General features: G+C 43.3%; 1 protein-coding gene across 1 annotated transcript in view; it reads right to left on the bottom strand.

The window, feature by feature from the left end:
* Nucleotides 1-3,061: 3,061 nt before the first annotated feature.
* Nucleotides 3,062-19,814, bottom strand: part of EMB1579 (ATP/GTP-binding protein family) — a 34,005-nt gene continuing 17,252 nt past the window's right edge. The window contains exons 8-22 of the mRNA XM_086524776.1: nt 18,421-18,476; nt 18,049-18,160; nt 17,153-17,370; nt 16,875-16,938; nt 16,586-16,753; nt 16,372-16,399; nt 15,776-16,278; nt 4,850-4,924; nt 4,696-4,770; nt 4,293-4,547; nt 4,153-4,218; nt 4,007-4,066; nt 3,814-3,855; nt 3,668-3,730; nt 3,062-3,582 (exon numbers count right to left, since the gene is read on the bottom strand). Coding sequence (XP_086380902.1) covers nt 3,496-3,582; nt 3,668-3,730; nt 3,814-3,855; nt 4,007-4,066; nt 4,153-4,218; nt 4,293-4,547; nt 4,696-4,770; nt 4,850-4,924; nt 15,776-16,278; nt 16,372-16,399; nt 16,586-16,753; nt 16,875-16,938; nt 17,153-17,370; nt 18,049-18,160; nt 18,421-18,476 — 1,872 coding nt within the window. The 3' untranslated portion in view covers nt 3,062-3,495. The remainder of the gene's footprint in view (nt 3,583-3,667; nt 3,731-3,813; nt 3,856-4,006; nt 4,067-4,152; nt 4,219-4,292; nt 4,548-4,695; nt 4,771-4,849; nt 4,925-15,775; nt 16,279-16,371; nt 16,400-16,585; nt 16,754-16,874; nt 16,939-17,152; nt 17,371-18,048; nt 18,161-18,420; nt 18,477-19,814) is intronic.

Here is a 19,814-nt window from a genome sequence, read left to right as displayed (position 1 = left end):
TAGAGCAGACATTGGACACGTGAAAGAGCTACCACCACAGCAAAGCTCATCGCTTTACACCAAAGGCACATTGATTGATCGACTAATCAAGATGGGAAAACCCAGACACCCACGACTACGAAGGACTACACAACATCGATAGAGGCTGCGTCGGAGGATCCGGATCACTTTGGCCCGACATGGACGTCGCCCGATCAGACTACTAACCATGTAGGAGATTGATGAGATCTGCCATTGACAGATGCTGGATCTCTTGTGATTTAGCTATCCGAGCTAGCTGCTTAGTTCACATCTAACAGTTTAGGATTCCATAACTTAGTATTTTTATTGTCATTTTGTTACTTTTGTTACTCTGACTTTATATCAAATCCACCACATTGTCACTTTCTGGTCACATAGGTCACTTTGGCCTTTTGAAGACGTTAATATAGCATTCATCTCATTCCATTTCATCTCTATCCACACCGGTTTACTCCAATATTGGGGTGAAGAAGCCCTCCTACTTTATTTGCTATGTATGTGGATGAGATTTCTGACTACATTAAGAAGATGGTGATACAGGTGCACAGCTGGCAGGGACATGGATTCCGCTATTGTTATATGCTGATGATATTGTGTTGATCTTCGACTCTCGGGAGGGGATGCAACGTCACTTGGATGCTTTGCATAGGTTTGCCGAGGAAAGTGGTTTGTCTGTCAACCTTGGTAAAACCAAGGTCATGGTATTTAATAGCACCCCAAAGTGGATCAAGAGGTCAATGTCAACATTCACATACGGCCAACAGAAGGTGGAGATTACATATGCTTACACTTACCTTGGCGTGGTGTTTAGTGGGCCATAATTTCATTGAGGAGGGCAGCACATACTAGATTGACTAGAGCCCATACAGCATTAAGTAGATTGGAAAGAATGTGTTCACAGGTTCAAAATTAGGAGCCTCGGACGAAGCTTTGGCTCTATGACACTGGTGGCTTCTGCATTACTTCATGATGCTAAGATTAGGGGAGCTTCACTAGATCATCACGGGAGGACAAGCTGCAATGATGGATGGGGGGACATGGAGAAGCCTCTGGTCTCTATGATCTCAAGGCTCATTAGAGCCAAGGCTTCAGTACCACGTGCTATTGTACGAGCAGAGCAAGTTGCCCCCCCCACTAGTGGTTGAAGGCTCACCTGATCTCTCCTTCATACACCGCATGTAAGAACTTCCCAGAAACAGATATGCACGCCTTGCACTTGAGTCCTCTCGACAGTTAGCCATGGAGGGAGATACAACATGCTGGTACGAGGAGATGACATCATGGTTTCAAGCACATGGGTTCAACATAGACAAATTGCCTCCCTTCCAGTACTCATTGGATGCGCTCTCTCCGACACAATCCGAGATCAACAGGCTCATTCACCAAGACTTGACTGAGCTAGACACCAAGAGGACATGGATACAGCCAACGCAGGAGCTGGGCAGGAAGATGGCGTTCTACAGAGAGCGACTCCTCCAACTTACGGAAGATGGTTTTGTGACGAGGCCCAAATACATGGACACCCACTTGTCTCATGGGATATGATGTGCTATTGGCCAGATACGCACATCCTCACACCAGCTACAGACTGAGACTGGGAGATACAACAAAGTACCAACAGAGGCCAGGACATGCCTCTTGTGTGACATCAAGCTTGAGACAGAGTTAAAATACACATGCCACTACCCCGTCTACTATGAGATACAAGGCCGCTTCCATTGCTTGTTCAAAGAGGGCTTAGGACCATTCTCTAGAATCATGCGGAACGAGGATAAGAGATACTTTGGTTTGTTTTTTTTTTGCTCGAGCTGCGCAGATAGAGAGAGCCTGAAGAGAGGAGACGCTAACCAGTCTCAGAGACGGATCACATACTTCTTCGGAGCTGCCACATGACACCCAAAGGAGTTCCTACCACAACAGAGCTCGTCGCCTCACACCAAACACACACTGACCGACCAAGCGACCAAGCTGAGGAGACCCAAACGCCCACGACTGCAGAGGACTACACAACATCGATGGAGGCTGCACCACAGGATTCAAATCACTTTGGCTTGACATGCACGACACCCGATCAGACTATTGACCATGGAGGAGATTGATGAGATCCACCAACGACCGATGATGGATCTCTTGTGATCCAGCTATCCCAGCTAGCTGTTTAGCTACTTAGTTCACACCTAGCAGTTCAGGATTCCATAGTATTTTTTTTCCCAGCTAGCTGTTTAGCTACTTAGTTCACACCTAGCAGTTCAGGATTCCATAGTATTTTATTTTGTCATGTTGTTACTGACTTTGTATCAGATCCACCACATTGTAACTTTCTGTTCTCATAGGTGTTTCTGGCCTTTTGACAATGTTAATATAACATTTCATTTCATCTCTCTCTGAGTGGACCATTCCATGTTGTAGGATAAGCCAGTAACGGCCTGCCCACCTCCATTATCAACTCCCCATGCTCCCACAGCCTTCAATCTAGGGCTGAATTCAGCACCTTCACCCAGGTTCATCTTCAATTACGTCTGTATGGCTGTGTACGGTGGTATGTACACAAGTCCTGGGCGATCAGTAGTTTAGATGCAGGGCTTTCGTGCAAGTTTCTGCCCTCGTCGGTTGGTCGATAGGTTAGACCAAAGACAACACAATAGCAATTTTAAAATTGCCTCAAGTGGAGTCAGTACAAGGAAGATAAAACTGTCTTTTTCTATTTGGAGGAGGCCTTACCATGCCCTCTTCAACGGCCCTCGATGAAAGACAGGACACTCGTGTGTCCTCTTATCAGGTCAGAAACTTTCAACAGAAAAACGTTGAAACTCCCACACTTCGCTAAACCACAACGATTCAAAGAGTTGTTATCTCACATTCTACACACTAACATAATCAAAATTCTCAAAATTTGCACAAACTCAGGACTTCTCTATAAAAGAGGACACTGTCCTCATTCTCCATCCAAACATAAAAAAGCTACACAGTTAGCCCCGGATTTCTTGGCTTTAAGGATTTGAAAATATTTTCCTAGATACATTATTTGACACCATGGACATGAAGACAATCTTTAAACTTGATATGCAGCAAACCTTAAGAACCCCTTGAATCAGATCAAACCTTAAGGACCCCTTCAGTCAGATTTGCACTTCTGGATTCCTTCTACCCAGAATTTATCTCTGCACAAAGGCTTTCTCCCTTAAATCAGCTAGAACAAAAAATAAAACTGGAAGTGCTTCCCGCACAGAAATGCCTTTTCACAGTCACAGCCTTGATAGTTTGACTAGAATGCATGCATGCATCTTGCTTGCAGGGCTACAAAACAGTTCTTGAACTCCAGCCAGTGGAGTGCAATCTTAAGCGAGCATCTCAACTCGGCATGCAACATTTGTTCCCGAACAGGCACCCAGAATGCACATGGTCATGACAAGCTGATGGCCAGGAGAGATTTCCCACCACTGCTGTGCCAACCGTTCCTTCCAAGATTCGTAATCACACAACCTCTTTCTCCGCAAGCTTCTTGTAGTAAATGCAGTCATCTTTAGCTCTGCTCTCACTAAGGGCTGTGCTACTAAGGTCCTGCAAACACAAATATACAGCTCATAAGCCGACATGATCAGAAACACAAGCTTCCAGGTTCTTAGCGGTACAAGGCAATAAGCACCTTCACCCATCTTCTCGTTAGGCACCTTCCTAGAATGTGTACCAGCCGCCGGACATCTTCGGCCTGTATTTTCAATGATGAATCAGGTCTTACTTACCATAAACAATGAAAAACAAAAAACATCTATAAGGTTTGTCTTTGCTTACTTTCAGGAAGTTTAATCTGTTTTTATCAAAATATCTGAAGGCCTGTCAAGACGAAGTAACCGATTTGAGTGCAAATCAGCATGAATGAGCCCATCGAAGAGCAAAAAAAGATAGTAAGACGAGCCTTGACAGACTGCAGAACAATTAGCAATGCCTCAGTAGTTAATTGCGAAGTTCAGATGATGTTCTCAACCTTAAGTAGCTTTTCATTCACTATGACATTTCGCGCTGATTTCTTCGACTCATTAGCTTCCTGAATACATGTTTCAAAACTGCTTAGGTAGGAAAACAACGTCATGCAATAAGTGGCCAATAAGATCAAAACATGCACAAAAAAACCTGTGTGGGCTTGTCCTCATCTGTAACGTCAGCATCTCGAACCTCAGGTGTTTCCTGAAGCTCTTCCTATACTCAAGACAAACGATATCAAGTTAGAGAAAAGCACAGAACATATAAGCTGAAAACCCAGAGCATCTAACCTCTAGCTCGTCAAAGTTTATCAACGACGCTTCTTGCATTGCTGCATCAATATCTTTCACAGGTTTTGGATCATCCTTCTTGTCTACCTCTGCATCTTCACTTGAAACTTTATCTGCAACTGCCTCCGTATTGGAACCAGGTGTTGCACTATCCGAAAACTTAGACTTCTTATTAGTAGTGCTTTTTGCATCCTTCTCATGACGACCACGTTTTTTATCTTCTTTCTTCCTGCCTAGGCAGCTACGATGAAGAGACTATCCAAAACATTCAACCAAAAAAAGGTGGACTGCTTAGTCCTTAACAAACTTGTGACTTTCTGAAGGAGACAATTACAACAGAAAAAAAAATGAAGTAGAAGAGGTTCAGTAGTACGAGGTAAAGACCAAAAGATAAGAACAAAACCTCGAGAGCTTCTAAAACACGTGACCCATATCTATACTGTAGCATTTCTTGAAAAATTTCTCCAAAAAGTGACAGCTGCAAAATATTGGAAGTTAACATACTGTTGTTATTTGGTTAAAAAGTAATAAATAAGCCAGTACGAGAAACTAAAAACCTCAAAAGTAGATTCTTCCTTGTCTCTCTCATCGTAATCGAGAAGGCCATCTAAAGAAATTGTCATAGCTCGAGCCTGCCATACATATATCACATAATATAAGTATAATCAGATCAAAATTGCCAAAGCCAGTCAATGTGTTCCAGACATGCAGGACCATTTCAGAGGCTACGGCACATGTCATTGCAGTACTACACAAAACACCTCACATTATCATTCAGCTGAAAAAAAATTTAATTATAATGCACAAGCAATTTATGGCTTGACAGAAAAAACTAGTTGCATCAAACATATCCCTGGATGATAACCCCAGATTCACCCTTGAAGGAAAGGGCAAGACATGTTCACAAACAAGATGAAGTTCACTATGGCCTACAAAAGGCTATTGAGAGGAATTTAATAATAAGAGGCATCAATGTGAGAGAGAACGAAAAAGAGACACTGGCATTTTCAAAATTTTGTTGTCACAATAAAACATAACATTTTTTGAAAAGCAAGTGTAGCGATGAGCTATTTAGATTACAATATATTCTAAAAGCATTAAAAAAATTGGCCGAAAAAAACACTTTGAAGCATTGTAAGAAATTGAGTAAAAAACAAGGTAAAATAAAATAAGAAAGATTGTGTGACACCCAATACTCCATGCCCCTCTTTAAAGAGAGATGCTTAATGCCTCTCCCACAAGAAATAGTTAAGAAGAAAGTTTGTCATTATTAGCTTGCTATGTGGCGCTACTCAGCAAGCTTTATCTAATGGTCCACAAAGCAACGCTTTGCAAAGGCCTTAAGCAGGTCAAAAAACTCCTCATTACATTATTTGCGGTACTCATAAGTACTTTGGTCTACATGTAAGTTCCAGTGCCGCACGCACTTCAATTACCACCAAATAGATTTTGTGAATGAGAGCAGCAAGCAGAAATATCAGTGCAGACCTGACCTTAACCTCTTCAATATTTGCACCAGCATACATGGCACTTTACTTTATACAAACACATTTTCTTAATCCTACACGCTACTTCAGATGTACCATCACATATACCAACACTCTTATCTCATAGAGAGCCAGAAAGAAACCCCATGTAGCCGCAGGACGCCATCACAAGCCCATATGGAGGTAACAGCTCTTACTTACTTGATAAGTAGCTACTCCCTCTATTGGAAAATAGATATGAATAGAGAACTCAAACGTTTAAAAGATCAAACTTAATGGAGTTACAAACCACTAGTATTCAGCTACTAAGCTGTCTCTTACAGCAAGACTGCCCAATAAACCTAGTTATGAGCGTGCAAATTGGTAGAACTACTTAAGACCCTGAACCATTCAAGGAGGGCTCTGTGCCTTGATTTCTGCTAATGAGTATCATTCACGCAGGACAAATTCCACAGACACTACCCTGTTCCGGCATGGAATCCATTTGTTGGGGGTGCTATTGCCTTTCTTCATCTCCCCGCAGTCCAAGGTGTATCATCTCTCTCGGATTCTCCCCAAGAATCCAAGTGTGCTGCAGAAAGGATCGGATCCTCCGTAAAGGAAGAATCGTTTCTAAGCTCTGATAAACTGTTATAGACTTGGACACTCCTACCCAGAGATCAATAGCAGCACAGGAACAAAATCTGCAAATAGCTGAACTAGAACATATACATATACATGCATACATACATACATACATACATACATATATATATATATATAGAGAGAGAGAGAGAGAGAGAGAGAGAGAGAGAGGGGTCAACAAAGGACGACGGAGTTACCCCCAAATGCACTGGCTGTAACGGACAGGTACCACATGCCAATGGAAAAGAACAGACTGAACAACTTTAAATAACGACTGAATTGAAAGAGATGCACGACAGGAGACGGGGAGTTGCGGAATTCCACCCCAAGAGAGCATTGGCCCCAAACATTGGCGCCCCTTTCGGTAATTATTTATATTGCTTAAACTCGGTTATTGCAAGTACTCCACTCTCTGCACCTTCGTACTGAAGTATGCCAGAGAATGAGCCCTCTGCACATATTTCAAGGCCCTTGGCCTATGAAAAGCAATGTATATGAAAAGCTTCAAACTCAAAATCATCTGGCCCCAAAAGCACTAGCGCACAAAAAGCTACAAGAGCGTTTTGCGGAAATCCGTACAGCTTGTCAACGCAAAATCCCAAACTGTACAGAGAGTCTGCCATGTCATCATGTTAGCGCCACATCCAAAAATCCGTACTACTACCACGTCATCACAGCCAGCGTGAATTTCAAGAATCCATACAATTGCCACGTCATCAGTTATCCACGCGCATGTGTGTGTGTGTTGTGTGTTGGGGGGGGGGAGGGGGGGGGGATTGGGGGGGATTGCTTTATTGTAATGCCGTTATGTCACTTGCAACCCATCGGACGGGGTCCCATAAGTTGGTGGGAACTCCTCTTAAATAATAGGCCACTCGGCAAGATTTTGCGAGTTGGTAAAACTTCTTCTGCTACTTCTTCTAGGGTTTAGGCCCTCGACTGGGATCTCCAAGTTGGCTCCGTTCTTCAGTGGCTTGACACGTCGATAGTTTGTGACATCCCCCCTTCTCGAAAGAAAGTAATCGTCCGTTATTACAACATATCTTCAAAACAACTCAAGTTTAGCTCAAAAATTTCAGAGGGTTATTCCAAGGGACAATCAGTTTTTTGATTCCAAATCAGAGCTCTTGATTTCTTAGGTCGTTGGCTTCCCAGAAGAATCTCATCCAAAAAGGAGTCTCATTCCAGATTCGCACTCTTGATATCTTGGGTATCTGGTTTCCCATAGGTATCTCATCCAATAAGGATTGTCATTCCAGATTCGAACTCTTAATATGCCCGGTAGTTGACTTTCCAGGAGTATCTCATCCAATAAGGAACATTCAATAGTTGGCACATCACAATGCAACACAAATGTGTACATATGCATGTGACAATACACAACGAACAGCGATGTTGCCGAGACACACAGTCTGCGGTATGAAGCTACTCACTCTTTATATTGCTTGATCTCAATACATTGCGTGCCAGAGAATGAGCTCATGGCACATATTTTAAGGCCATTGGCCTATGAAAAGGAATTACATGAAAAGCTTCAAACTCAAATGCATCGGGCCTCAAAACCTAGAACTTAAAAGGTACCCAGCCTAAAGCACGGAAACCTGCACACATGCCACGTCAGCATGCTGCAACGCGAATTGCAAAAATCCGCACAATTTGTCACGTCAGTTACTGCGGGTTGTCCATACAGCTTCTACGTCATCAGTTTTTACGTTGTGTGTCTGGGTCCAACTTTCTTTATTGCCTTTGTGTCACTTAGGCCCGATCCCATAAGTTGGTGGGAACTCTTGTATAAAAATAGGCAACTCGGCAAAAATGGTTTAGGCCCCTCGGCAGGGGATCTGTAGGTTGGATCCATTCTTCAATGGCTTGACACGTTAGCAGATTGTGATAGTTTTTCTAGAACAGAGATTCGAGAGTATTTTCTAGAACAGAAGTCTGACTCTATGTTTTGAGACTTGTGGGACATCCTACGCAAGGATTTCGAATACATGCCGATTCATTGACTCATCCTGTGGACAGGACGGTGTCTGCCTCAATAGGGTAAAAGTCTTCCAATGAAGAGAATGAATCGGGGGAACCGGATGACATATACCTAAATGAATCTAAGATAAGCCCAGATTTTGTTACCATATACATGTGGTAGTGATGTGTGTGAACACACTAGGACCGCCGGGGCATTTTTTCCCTCTTCAGGAGGTTTTTCCCCCCGTGCATTGTATATACGCCCATCACTCTAGGGCTATCTATCTTTCCATTGCACACTAAGTAACACACTCTCTATTGTGTGCCTTGAGCTTCCTTCGTCTTCTCCAAGCTGTGTGTGTTTCTCTGCAACCCTAATTCCAACAATTGGTATCAGAGCAGGTCACGTCCTCCCGGGCTTAGTCGCCAGCTGCTCCAGCACACGCCTGCTCACTTTCTCCGATTTCAGTGAGCTTTGGCAAGCGTTCGCAGGTCGACAAATATTTTGGGAGAGCTCAAAGAGCTCGGTCTGCTCAGAATTTTGATTTGGGCTCATTTCGGCCTTCGTTTCCACTACGGGCACTACTGCACAGGCTATTTCGTCATTTTGTGCAGATTTTCTGTCAGTGCCGTTTTCTGCATAACAGGTGCCTTATAGTCTTCTACGGTTTGTGCTATATAGCACAAGTTGTTCCCGCTCCATTTCTCCTATTTTCGGGCAGTTTTCACATCAGGTGCAGCATTTACCATGGCTGACAACAACAACACAGATGTGTTCAAGATGTTTGCTGTTGAGGACAAGTTGGATGGGGACAACTACCCTATGTGGGCTTATATGATGCAACACGTTCTTGTGTCAAAAGGTGTCTGGAACATTGTGCAGGGCATTGATGTACGTCCTGGTTCTGAAGATGTAGGCGATATTGAGGATGTTGCAGGTCTTGCTGCAAGGATTGCAACTGTTAGAGTTGTTTTGCCTACAGCAGAACAAGCTCGTTGGGATGTTAAGGATGCGCAGGCTCATGCATTGATTGCGTTGTCTGTGAAGCGCACCATTATTCCTCACATCCGTTCAGCAAAATCTGCAAAACAGGCTTGGGATATTCTAGCAGGTCTTTATGCAAGCCGCAATGAGGCTAAAATTGCTTTGCTGCGTAAAGAGCTAGAGTCGAAGATTATGCATGAGGAAGATGATATGGACACTTTCCTTGCTAGTGTCAAGGATATCAATGAGCAACTCATTTCTGCAGGTGAAGTCATTTCTGACAGTTCCCTTGTGCAGACTGTTCTTGATGCCTTACCAGATTCCTACCAGACTTTTGCTAGTACTTGGAGACTGATGACCCAAGGAAATCCTGAAGTTGTCAAGTTTGATGCATTATGCACATTGCTGTTGCAAGAGTCACTTTCTAGAAAAAACAGGACTAGGCAGCGTGCAGTTGAACAGGCTTTTATTGCTTCTCAAAGAAAGGGTGGTAACAGTAATGCAGCCACTTCTTATGGTTCTGCTGCGAGTGGCAAAAATTCTGTTCCTAATGCTTCTGCTGGCAGCACTTCGTCTGGCAATTCTGGTGATAAGGGCAAAAAGAAGATGCGTTGCCATTATTGTAAAGCCAATGATCACTTGATCAAGTCGTGTCCTAAGTTGAAGGCCAAAGAGGCTAAGAAGAAAGAGGGTGGTTCCACTGCAAATGCTGGTTCCACTACAAATGCAGCCATTGTTGAGTCTTCTGTGAAAGGAGATTGTGATGCTGATGTTGATGCAGAATGGGCTTTCAGCGCAGAGTGCACTTACAATCCTGCTGTCCATGATGCATGCTTGTCAATTGCTGCAGATTCACATGTGTGGTATTTCGACAGTGGTGCTACAAAGCACATTACCTCACATCGTGAATTGTTTACCTCTCTCGAGTCTGTCCCTCATGGGAATTCAGTCACTTGTGCCAACAACGCCTCTTATCCAGTTCAGGGAGTTGGAAAGATTGTGCTCACTGCTGCTAATGGCAGTTCCTTCACACTTGTTGATGCACTTTATGTACCTGGGATCAAGAAGAATCTCTTGTCTGTATCCGCACTTGCTAGACTTGGACTTGTAGTCAAATTTGTGGATGACAGATGTACAGTTCATGATCTCAGTTTTGGTGATGAAATTGTTGCATCTGGGCTTTTGTGCCGTGGGCTGTATAAGCTCACTTTGTATGACAAGTGTGGACAAAATTTTGCAAATGCTGTTGCAGATTCAAGGGCTATTTCAGATGCAAAACTTTGGCATGCACGTTTTGGTCATCTGAATTTTGCCAGTTTGCTGCGTTTGCAGAAATCTGATATGGTTGCTTCTTTGCCGCCTCTTGAAGCACCTATCAAACATGTTTGTGAAGGCTGTATTCTGGGTAAAATGCAGCGTTCTAAGTTTCCAAAGGATGGTTCAGTTAGGGCCACATGCAGGTTGCAGCTTGTGCATAGTGACGTTTGTGGGCCCATGCAAACTCCGTCCTTGGGCAATTACCTGTACTTCGTGACTTTCATTGATGATTACTCCAGGCATGCGTGGGTATTTCCGCTTAAAGCGAAGTCCGAAGTTTTTATGTGCTTCAAACAATTTTTGGCTATGGCTGAAAATGTCTCCAAATGTACTATGGGCACCCTCCGTTCCGATCGAGGGGGGGAGTATATGTCTCATGAATTTAATGCATTTCTGGCTAGTCGTGGGATAAAACACCAATGTACACTGCCTTATACACCTCAGCAAAATGGTGTTGCTGAGAGGAAAAACAGGTCACTAACGGAAATGGCACGATGTATGGTCAAAAGTCAAGCTTTGCCGCATTCTTTTTGGCTTGAGGCCATCATGTGTGCCACTTATGTACTTAACAGGTGTCCTACGAAAGCTTTGCAGTCTATTACTCCATATGAAGCATGGCATGATAGAAAACCTTCTATTGAGCACATGCGTGTTTTTGGCTGTTTGGCATATGCTTTGGTGCCACAAGTGCAACGCAGAAAATTGGATGATAAGGCTGTCAAATGTATTTTTGTTGGTTATAGTGCTGAAAGCAAAGGTTACAGGTTGTATCATCCGCAAACAAAACGTATTTTGGTTTCACGGGATGTAGTGTTTGTGGAAGATTCTGTTCAACCCTTGCTGTCATGTACTAGAGACAGTAATGTAAGCTCACAGGACATTTATGACACTTTGTTGCCTCTTTTCAGTGGTGGAAATACGATTGTAAGTTCCAATGAGGCAAATGTACAGCCTATGGGGGTTTCTGAAAATGTTTTAGAACAGCCTATTACTGATGCAGATGTACATGATGTACTTGATGAGGAAAGGGCTGAAAATGAGCAGGCTAGAGGTATGCCAAAATGGCTGGTGCACACTTTGCGTGACAGTAAATTGGATGCACCTTTATCTAGTCGTACTCGTTCAGGCTCTCGCCATGCATCTTATGCATCAGATTGTTATGCTTTGGCTGTGTCTAGTTTACATGATGTTGAGGAGCCTCTGTCTTTTGATGAAGCACAGAATTCAGAAAATTGGATTGCTGCCATGAAATCAGAATATGATGCACTTATAGAGAATGACACATGGACTTTATGTGATTTGCCTCCTGGCAAAAAGGCCATTGGTACGAAGTGGGTTTACAAGTTGAAACGCAAGCCGGATGGTGAGATCGATCGCCATAAGGCTCGACTTGTTGCAAAGGGTTATGCACAACAAAAAGGCATAGATTATGAAGAGACTTTTGCTCCCACTTGTCGTATGACTACTGTGCGTTTTCTATGTGCATTGGCAGCTCATTTTGGTTGGGATGTACATCAATCAGACATTGTTACTGCTTTCTTGAATGGTGACATATTTGAGGAAGTTTATGTAACGCAGCCTCGCGGTTTTGTCATAAAAGGACAAGAGGACAAAGTGTGCAAATGTAAGAAGGCTTTGTATGGGTTGAAGCAATCTCCTCGTGCTTGGTATGAGAAAGCTGACACTCATTTGGTTAAACGAGGCTTTCGTAACAGTCCAACAGAAAGCACATTGTATGTAAAGCGTGAGGATGATGTATTTCTCATTGTGGTTCTTTATGTTGATGATTTGCTGATCACTGGACCAAATGAGAGACATATTGCTGAATTTAAGGCTGATTTGAATGCTACTTTCAAGATGAAAGATTTGGGGCTGTTGCATCATTACTTGGGTATACAGTTTAAGCAGTGTGATGGTGGTATTGCCTTGTGTCAGAAAAGTTACATAGAGACATTGCTATGTAAGTTTGGACTTGAGGATTGCAAACCTATTGCCACTCCCATGGAAACAGGTTTGAAGTTGAGTCTACATGATGCTGGCGATCCTGCTGATGTCACTCTTTACCAAACTGCTGTTGGCTGCCTCATTTATGTATGCAACACGAGGCCAGATATTCAGTTTGCAGTCTCGCAGGTCAGCAAATTTATGCATAGCCCAGGGTCTAAGCATTGGCAGGCTGTCAAGAGGATTTTCCGCTACCTTAGTGGCACTTTACATCTTGGCTTGTTTTATCCCAAGGGGGGATCATTGCCGCCAGACTTACATGCTTTTTCGGACTCAGATTGGGCTGGTTGTTTTGACACGCGAGTGTCCACAAGTGGTTTTTGTTTCATGCTTGGCAGTTCATGTATATCATGGTTGAGCAAGAAGCAACCTACTGTGGCCACTTCGAGTTGTGAGGCTGAGTACAGGGCAGTCTTCACAGCTACGGTTGAGTGTGTATGGCTCAGACGCCTTATGGCTGACTTGGGTGTTGGACAGGACACTGCCAACACTATCTACACTGACAGTCAGAGCGCATTGGCAGTTGCGAGGAACCCAGTTTTTCATGCTCGCACAAAGCACATTGAGGTGCATTACCACTATGTCAGGGAGAGGCTCTCAGCAGGAGAGATCAGCTTGGCTTATGTGCCAACACAGGACAACCTTGCAGATCTTTTCACAAAGGCATTGTCTCGTGAGAAGCTTGAAGCTTTCCGCAAAGCTTTGGGCTTACTCCCCTTTGTGGACTGATCCTGTCCTCAGGGCATGGCACTTCCCTTTACTCATGTGCCAGCTCTCGTTCACCGCATCACTCCAGGGGGGATTTGTTACCATATACATGTGGTAGTGATGTGTGTGAACACACTAGGACCGCCGGGGCATTTTTTCCCTCTTTAGGAGGTTTTTTCCCCCGTGCATTGTATATACGCCCATCACTCTAGGGCTATCTATCTTTCCATTGCACACTAAGTAACACACTCTCTATTGTGTGCCTTGAGCTTCCTTCGTCTTCTCCAAGCTGTGTGTGTTTCTCTGCAACCCTAATTCCAACAAGATTTACCCTTAAAGGAGAGTGGCATAGAAACATGATAGTCACCCACAAGACAAAATAACCATCACCTCCATCATCCATAGTATTCACTAAATACCACTTCTTCTTCGACTAGCGTCATCAGTGTCCAATAGTGGGTGTAGAACTAGGTACTAGCATATGCTCCCAAACACACCATACATCACACGCACACACGAGTAGCATACATTAACACGAAGTTCAACGCACTAAGTTTTTGTCATGACTCCGGAGATTAAGGGAAGACTCAACCATAATGAAGCCTAGCACTAAAAGAAGCATTAAATCAAGAAAATTAGCGCAAAAATAAGGTAGTTGATAGGGCATACGCACCACAATGGATCGAAAGAATTATTAGCACTATAACAATTGGTCGTAACTCAGACGAAAACCTCACAATATAAAGCTTGCGTGTCCGTCTATTCACCCTAATGTCGTCAATACCTTTCCCAACGTCTTTTACTTATACCTAACCGACCTTGGGAAAATAAGCAATGGATTTGAGTTTTGACCTTCCCAAGACTCAAAGTGGGCATGATGGCATTTGGATAGTCATCGATAGCTTTCGCAAGCATGCTCATTTTGTTTCGATCAAGAAGACAATGAAGACAGATCATTTGGCTAAGCTATTTGTCTCACAGATATTTCGATTACATGACATACCTCAATCTACAGTTTCAAATAGAGATTTCCAGTTTACAAGTATGTTTTGGAGGACAATCTGGAAGAATATTGATACTCGATTGCTTTCGAGCCCCATACCGAAGGCAATCGGAGATAGCAAATTCAGTGGTCCTACACGTGTTGAAGTCTTACATCTCTAATCAGAAGGCTCAGTGCGAGAAGTATTTGCCCTTGGTGGAGTTTGCCTACAATATAGTACATACGTTTAAGAGAAAGGCGCCATTTGAGATGAGGCCGGATGGTATAGAACGCTCGGTCTTACAGGTGCACGCCTACATCCTCAAACATTGGCCCCAACACGCGGGTGCGCCAGATGATGGCTATGGTCGGGTGGTTCATCCCACGTGTCAGTAGGCGGTCGGTGTAGCCGGGAGATCATCTCGCGTGTTCGTTTCAACGGGATGGGGGGGGGTGGGGGGGGGGGGGGGGGGGGGGGGGGGTTAGTCTTTGTGCCTCTCCTTTGACTACCTATTGACATCCTAGGGCCCCCCTCCCTCAACGTTTTTCATGTGGATTGGCCATCCCCTTGTGCTCTTGGTGCCTTTTGTCACAGAAATTTACCTGTTGCTGCGTTTTCTTTAAAATTGGCTCTAGGGACCCCCTATTCCACCCAAGTGTGTCCACACTTCAGCCCCTTTCTCTTGCAGTTTTTGCCTTTTTGCCTTTCCGGCACTCAGCAAGCCTTGGTGGGGGTCCCTCTTCTGCTGCGCATTTTGCACAGTGGGGCAGCTTTCTTAATCTTTGTCCTCAAGCACTTTGATCCGCTGTTCTCCACCGGCTTGAGCATCTAGTGCTTCTAACGGTTTGGCTATGGCTTCGCACCTTACGTCGGTTATTTTGGGATTGTTCCCTTGCTGATTTTTCTCTGTTTCAGCCTCTGGTGGCAGATCTCACTTAGAGATCTCCCGTCCCGCAACCCTTGCAACGTTTGGACTTTGAAGTGTAACGGGAGGGCACCAAGTGCCAACTGAAAAGAACAGACTGGAATCAATTCAAAACAACTTAAAAGAGAGACAGAGAGAGAGAGAGAGAGGGAGAGAGAGAGACTCTGCAACTCAAAAACCAAGATGAATGACTACCCACCCTAGAGCAAAAACCCAAAAATACAAATGTAGATAAGTACCTAAAAACCCCATAAAGATGGAAAAGAATAGGAACCCAAATCCGGACCAAAATTTTCCAGCCAGACCAAACTGAAAGTGGCCGGCCATGCATCCTACAAGCAATGCAATGGGTGGCCACCCCAGGAAAACCACAAAATGCCAAGACCATGAAGCAGCCCAGGATGAGATTCACAGCAGCAACACTCCAGTTGAAAACAACAAGGAAGGGTATAAAAAGAAACAATTACAACCCAATTGAATGATACCTTGCCAGCCTTGGTGCAACTCGTAATGAAAAAACCTGGTACTTCAGGTGCTTCTACCTCAAGCAGAACTTTTCCTTTCTTATCTGAACCCCTGCCCTTGGCACCTTTAACATCCTTGTCATCCTTCTTCTCTGCTTTCTTCTCTTCATCCCTTTTCTCATCTTTATCTTTTTTCTCTTCCTTAACTTTTCGGTCCTTCTGCTTCTTGTCCTCTTTCTTAGCATCTTTCTCCTTCTTCTCCTCATGCTTTTCTTTTTTGTCCTCTTTCTTGACATCTTTGTCTTTTTTGTCATCCTTCTTTATATCTTTCTCCCTCTTCTCTTCTTTTTTGAGCAGCTCCTCCTTTTTCTCTTCTTTCTTTACATCCTTTTTATCTTCCTTGGCCTCCTTTTCCTTTTTATCATCCTTTTTCGCATCCCTGCCAGATTTCTCCTCTTTTTTTGAATCCTTCTCCTCTGCATCCTTGTCCTGCACTTTCTCTACTTTCTCTTTCTTCTGGTTATCTGCGACAACGTGATGCTATCTTCAGTACTTATTGAAAATCAATCCTTACATTTACCAAAAACTAGATAACTTGAAAAAAACTATGTGTTTACCTTTGGGAGACCCAGAAGATTTCCCATCCTGAATAAGGAAACACCACAGTAAGTACCCCATTGCATTGACAAATATGACACGTTTACAATATCAAAATTACGCAGAATGTCACCATATTCAAACACCAACAAAAAAATTCATAAGTAAACAGAAACCAGCACAACCTGCTGTCAAACTTACGTGAGATTAAATACAGAAAGCAGCCTATTATACCTTATCTTGTTTCTCAGATGCTTCACGCTGGAGTCTAGCCTCTCTTCGTTGCTTCCACTGCAGCTTCCAGCTGTCCAAAGTAGGAAGGCATCCAGAAAGATCCGGAATAAGGAACACTGTTACTTCTTTGTAAGTTGAACTACTGTCTCTTACCCTGTCATAGTGCACCTGATAAACAAAAGACGTGAACACAATGAATCTGTCCAAACATGCAAGACGCCAGACTAGGCGAACAATGGACTAAACTTGCCCTTTTCAAAAATGAAAGTCTTCTGCAGAGCAACCTTACCTCCATAATACGTTTCCAAGATGAAACCGCAGTAAGATCCAGCTGAGTAGCATCTTTCGTACACCTGAAATTCAGACTATTAAAAACTAACCCATTCTAAAGCAACTACATTGATTCTAGGCGCACGATAAATAAGATGTACCATAAAATACAAAAAACCTGATCAATTTTAGACGCACGATGAATAAGATGTACCATAAAATACAAAGAACCGGATCAATTCTAGATGCACGATAAACAAAGAACTTAAAATTCAACTGCACAGATGAACTAAGAACCTTATAGCAGTTCGTATCAGAGCAGACTCGCCAGTTGCTGGATCCCCTCCATCTAGTGTCTTATCCCATACCCCACCAACTGCCATTAATGCACTGTGTTCCTTACGAAAAACTACAAATCGAAGAAGATTATGCATGTGGATAGGTTTCTCCTCATTTGAACAGTCAGCCAGAAGGTCCTTCACAGATTCGCCACTTGCACCACTCATCAACATCACCTGCTTCCCCCAATATATGAAAACGAAAAAGCAACCAATTAAAAGTGTGGAAAATCCTGCTAGCACAATGCTGAATTTATAAATATATACGGGAGCGAAATGATGAGGAAGAGACTGGTCTTTCCACTTGCAGCTCTAGCTCAAGTGTGTGCATAAGACTAGAAATTACCAGCAACTCTACGACAAAAACACAAACTTGAGCAGATGACACTTAGATTTTCTGGTGATACACAAAGCACATCAATACAGTGCTAAAACAACCGCGCAAGTTCCCTTCTGGGCAGGAGCAAATGTAAGTGCACATTTGAATAAGCTTTGACAGACAGAGTATGCCAGCTTAGTGAAGCAATCAAAGGACGCTGCCACAGCCAAACCTAGGTATGTCGTTGATATATGGAAAGAACTTAGGAAGCCTTTTAGACACAATATTTCGACAGTATAAAAAGAGAAAAAAAAAAAAGACAGGAGTATCTCAAATGCAAACAACCAAGTGCAACTAACAAGTGGCACACACAGCATGCTCATGCGTGATGAAGCATAGCAAACATCACAGTTCCCTATTCAATTAGGTTGATCGCCCCCTTGGTCCAAAAGCCGAATATTATCTTTCAACTCCATGCACTCCGCTCTAGTTGATTCATCCATCCCTTGCACCCATCAGCACTCGCCACAGGTTACCTTGACGCTCCACACGATGCCCTCCTTCAATGCATCAGCATCCTCTGTGCAGTTCACTGCAGCATCCTTTGTGTCGTTCTCTTCCTCTGCATCCACTGCATCAACCTCGAAGCTGTTGCACCGCATGCCAGGTCAAGGTTGGATTCGTCATTCAGACAACGAAGACAAGTGCTGAGTTCCGAACAGCACAAACCTTAGAACAGACTATCTATCGAGCAGGCTTGGTTCCTCATACACTAACCAAGGAGCAGTCTCAAAATATAAAGACATGTAGCTCATATTAAAGTACTACAATAGAACTGGTGTACAAGGCAGGACTTGCATGCAAAATATGCTGGTCTTGCATGCAAAATATGCTGGTAGCGCACATACCTGACTGGCTGATTCAAAGCAATCTCCAAACCTTCCTCTTTCCAGCATGTTACAACCTGAAATAAAATTATTCTGACAAGTTTTTGTGACATGTTCACAGAAAAGCACGTAGGTATCTTTTATGTACTTAACAATTGCAAATTAATAACAAACAATTTTTCTGATGAGATTGAGATTCATCTAGTTACACAGAGCCAGCAACAAAAGAAACAACAAGTGTAGGCACAACTGTTGATTTGCTGCAACCTTTACAATTCAAGACTAAACATTGTTCTTGAATTGAAAACAGACTTCATTGACATTACTCCCTGTTTTTGAGGCAGTCTGAAGGTTCCATATAAATATTCATCTTACTTCCTTTTACCTCACCCAGACAATGTAACCAACTTTGGACTGTGGATTGGAATATCTATTTTGTGAACTATCAAGATTTGCAAGACCTGATGTGACGGATTTTAGGGCTAGGGTTTTTAGGTCGAGATCATAGACACATTTGATCACTGCATTCGTTTGGCCAATCACAGACTCTTTTTCCCTATAAAGCTGGTCCATGCCAATCTCTGTGTCAGAGCCAAAATCCTTTATGCTAAGCACAAATTTTCTCTTTTTCTTATCTTGCACTTGCATATGAAATTGTTTGTGTTGCAAATATGGAATGAGAGATACTAAGTGTGTCACAAACGCGAATGCACACGAATAATCAACAAGCTGAAAATAAATAATCATTCAGCTAAAAAGAGTTGAAGGAAATGATCGACACAATATTTGCGACCGGAAGATGGGCTGGTCCCCCCCCTTTAAGAGAATCTTTATTAAGGAGAATCTTTTTACAAGCACAAGAACCGGAGCGACCCCTCCGTTCTAGATCTTCCGACCCGAATGTCAATTTCCTTCCCATGCAGGAATTTCCTGAGAAACAAGCTCTCAAATCTGTTTCCGTCTGTTCCCAAAGAGTGAGGCTCTACATACTATTCCCGATTCCGTTCCCAGAATCTCTAAGCATAGGCCGAGGCCTCCTTGCTCCTCCGTGATGGAGTACCTGCAAACACACACAAACACGAAACAACAATTCCTATGGCGAATTCACAATTGATACCTATCGCTCGTTGCACGGAAAAGCGACTATCGAGCTCTATAGTCCCGCGATTACTTGTGTCTCCTTCCCAACAGAGTCTCTTCCCAAATGATTCTCAAATGACCTTCACGTTTTTGAACTAACTTGATTGAAGTTTGAAGATCCTAGCCAAGGGGCCTAAACCCTAGCTGAAGAAGCAGCAGCAAAGACCTACCGACTTATTGAAGACCGGTCGAGTGGCCTAAAGCACAAAAAACCCATCTAAAGCACCCAAAAGTAGAGAAACAAAGTCGTTGAGGTTTGTAACCTCAAAATACGA

The sequence above is a fragment of the Adiantum capillus-veneris genome, chromosome 12 (genome assembly GCF_014529385.1).
Source record: "Adiantum capillus-veneris isolate H3 chromosome 12, ASM1452938v2, whole genome shotgun sequence".
Taxonomy (NCBI): Eukaryota; Viridiplantae; Streptophyta; class Polypodiopsida; order Polypodiales; family Pteridaceae; genus Adiantum; species Adiantum capillus-veneris.
This window is presented reverse-complemented; position numbering and strand designations above follow the sequence as displayed.